At 39.4% G+C, this 1,662-nt stretch overlaps 1 protein-coding gene across 1 annotated transcript in view; it reads left to right on the top strand.

Moving 5' to 3' along the window:
- The window catches only part of cpsf2 (cleavage and polyadenylation specific factor 2), a gene marked incomplete in the record, with an annotated part of 22,365 nt that overhangs the window by 6,135 nt on the left and 14,568 nt on the right, over positions 1-1,662 (top strand). The window contains 3 exon segments of the mRNA XM_014019974.1: positions 517-704; positions 785-1,075; positions 1,189-1,289. Of these exon segments, the coding sequence (XP_013875428.1) occupies positions 517-704; positions 785-1,075; positions 1,189-1,289 (580 nt within the window).

Below are 1,662 nucleotides of genomic sequence, written 5' to 3'. Positions count from 1 at the left end.
ACTGACAGACCACCGACTAACATTTTCGTCCAGTCTCGTCTCGTCAACGAAAACTCACACGTGTTTTCGTCATGTCTTAATCAAATCTTAATCTTAGTCATCAAAGAGCTATGTTTATTTCGTTACGTCTCGTTATCGTCTTGAAAAAAGGGGGCGTCAACGAAAATATTTCGTCATCGTCATCGTTAACGAAAACAACACTGCTTGCAAATTAAATATTTAGCTTGTTAACTAATTATTGAATTTGTAAGTTAAATATTTATTTTGTAAACTATGACATTTCTAAATGTATGAATCATATGGTGAAAAACTGACTGAAAAATAAATCTGTTCGTTTTTTCTTATAAAAGACTAAATAAAACAAAAATATTGGTGGTAATTTTCGACTGTATTTAAATATGAGAATAAATACATTTTTAAGGTAATCACGACATTCCTAACAACAATGCTTGTGTATTTTCTCTGCTTTTCCCCTGTTTGTCATCCCACTAACCACCCTCCTGTGCACGTACACAGCCAATGTAATGGAGACCCTGCGTGGTGATGGCAATGTCCTCATTGCCGTGGACACGGCTGGGCGAGTACTAGAGCTGGCTCAACTCCTGGACCAAATCTGGAGGACGAAGGATGCCGGGCTGGGAGTTTATCCGCTAGCTCTGCTCAACAATGTCAGCTACAATGTGGTGGAATTCTCCAAGTCTCAGGTATTAATCGACGATTATTTTTTGTTCGACGGTAATGACGGGCAAACCCTTAAGAGCCGTCGTCCTCTCGTTCTCCGTAGGTGGAGTGGATGAGCGACAAACTCATGAGGTGTTTTGAGGACAAAAGGAACAACCCCTTCCAGTTCAGACACTTGACCCTGTGCCACAGTTTGACAGACCTGGTCCGGGTCCCCAACCCCAAGGTGGTGCTTTGCAGCCAGCCGGACCTGGAGTCTGGCTTTTCCAGGGAGTTATTCATCCAGCTGTGTGAAAACGCCAAACACTCCATCATCCTAACCTACCGCACCACACCTGGAACCTTGGCTCGCTACCTCATCGACAATCCTGGAGAAAAGCTGTTGGATCTGGAGGTGAGGCTGGCGGCTGTGAGGTTGTTTTGGCTCTGATAGAGAGACGGTCCTCATCATCATCATCATCATCATCATCATCATCATCATCATCATCATCCTTTTTTCTTTGTTAGGTGAGGAAACGAGTGAAGCTGGAAGGCAAGGAGCTGGAAGAATATCTTGAAAAGGAGAAAATGAAGAAAGAAGCAGCTAAAAAGCTTGAACAAGAACAAGAGTAAGTCTTGGTTTAAAAAAAAGAAACATTGAGTATTAAAAGACAAGTTACTGTATTTGTGAGCCATCACATCAAAACGAGGATTAAGTCCAAAAGTTGAACATGGAGAAATAGGTAAATATAGTGTTTTGACTAAAATTTTAACAAAAATTGCATTTTGTCAAAATATAATTAATAAAAGCCTTATTATTGTATCATTTGAATGAACTGTCTGAAATATAATCATAAAACTAAATTTTGAAGCACTTTTTGAGCAGTAGCAACAAAAAACCTGATTTTAAGGAAAAACGCCTTAAAATTTTGAGATTTTCCCTGTGAGTTAGCAAAGTTTTGTTTCTTTTCAGCTGGGAAATCTCAATATTCAAATATAATT

This window comes from Austrofundulus limnaeus, unplaced genomic scaffold (genome assembly GCF_001266775.1).
Source record: "Austrofundulus limnaeus strain Quisiro unplaced genomic scaffold, Austrofundulus_limnaeus-1.0 Scaffold237, whole genome shotgun sequence".
Taxonomy (NCBI): domain Eukaryota; kingdom Metazoa; phylum Chordata; class Actinopteri; order Cyprinodontiformes; family Rivulidae; genus Austrofundulus; species Austrofundulus limnaeus.
Note: the sequence above shows the minus strand (reverse complement) of the source record. Positions and strands in the feature narration are given on the sequence as shown.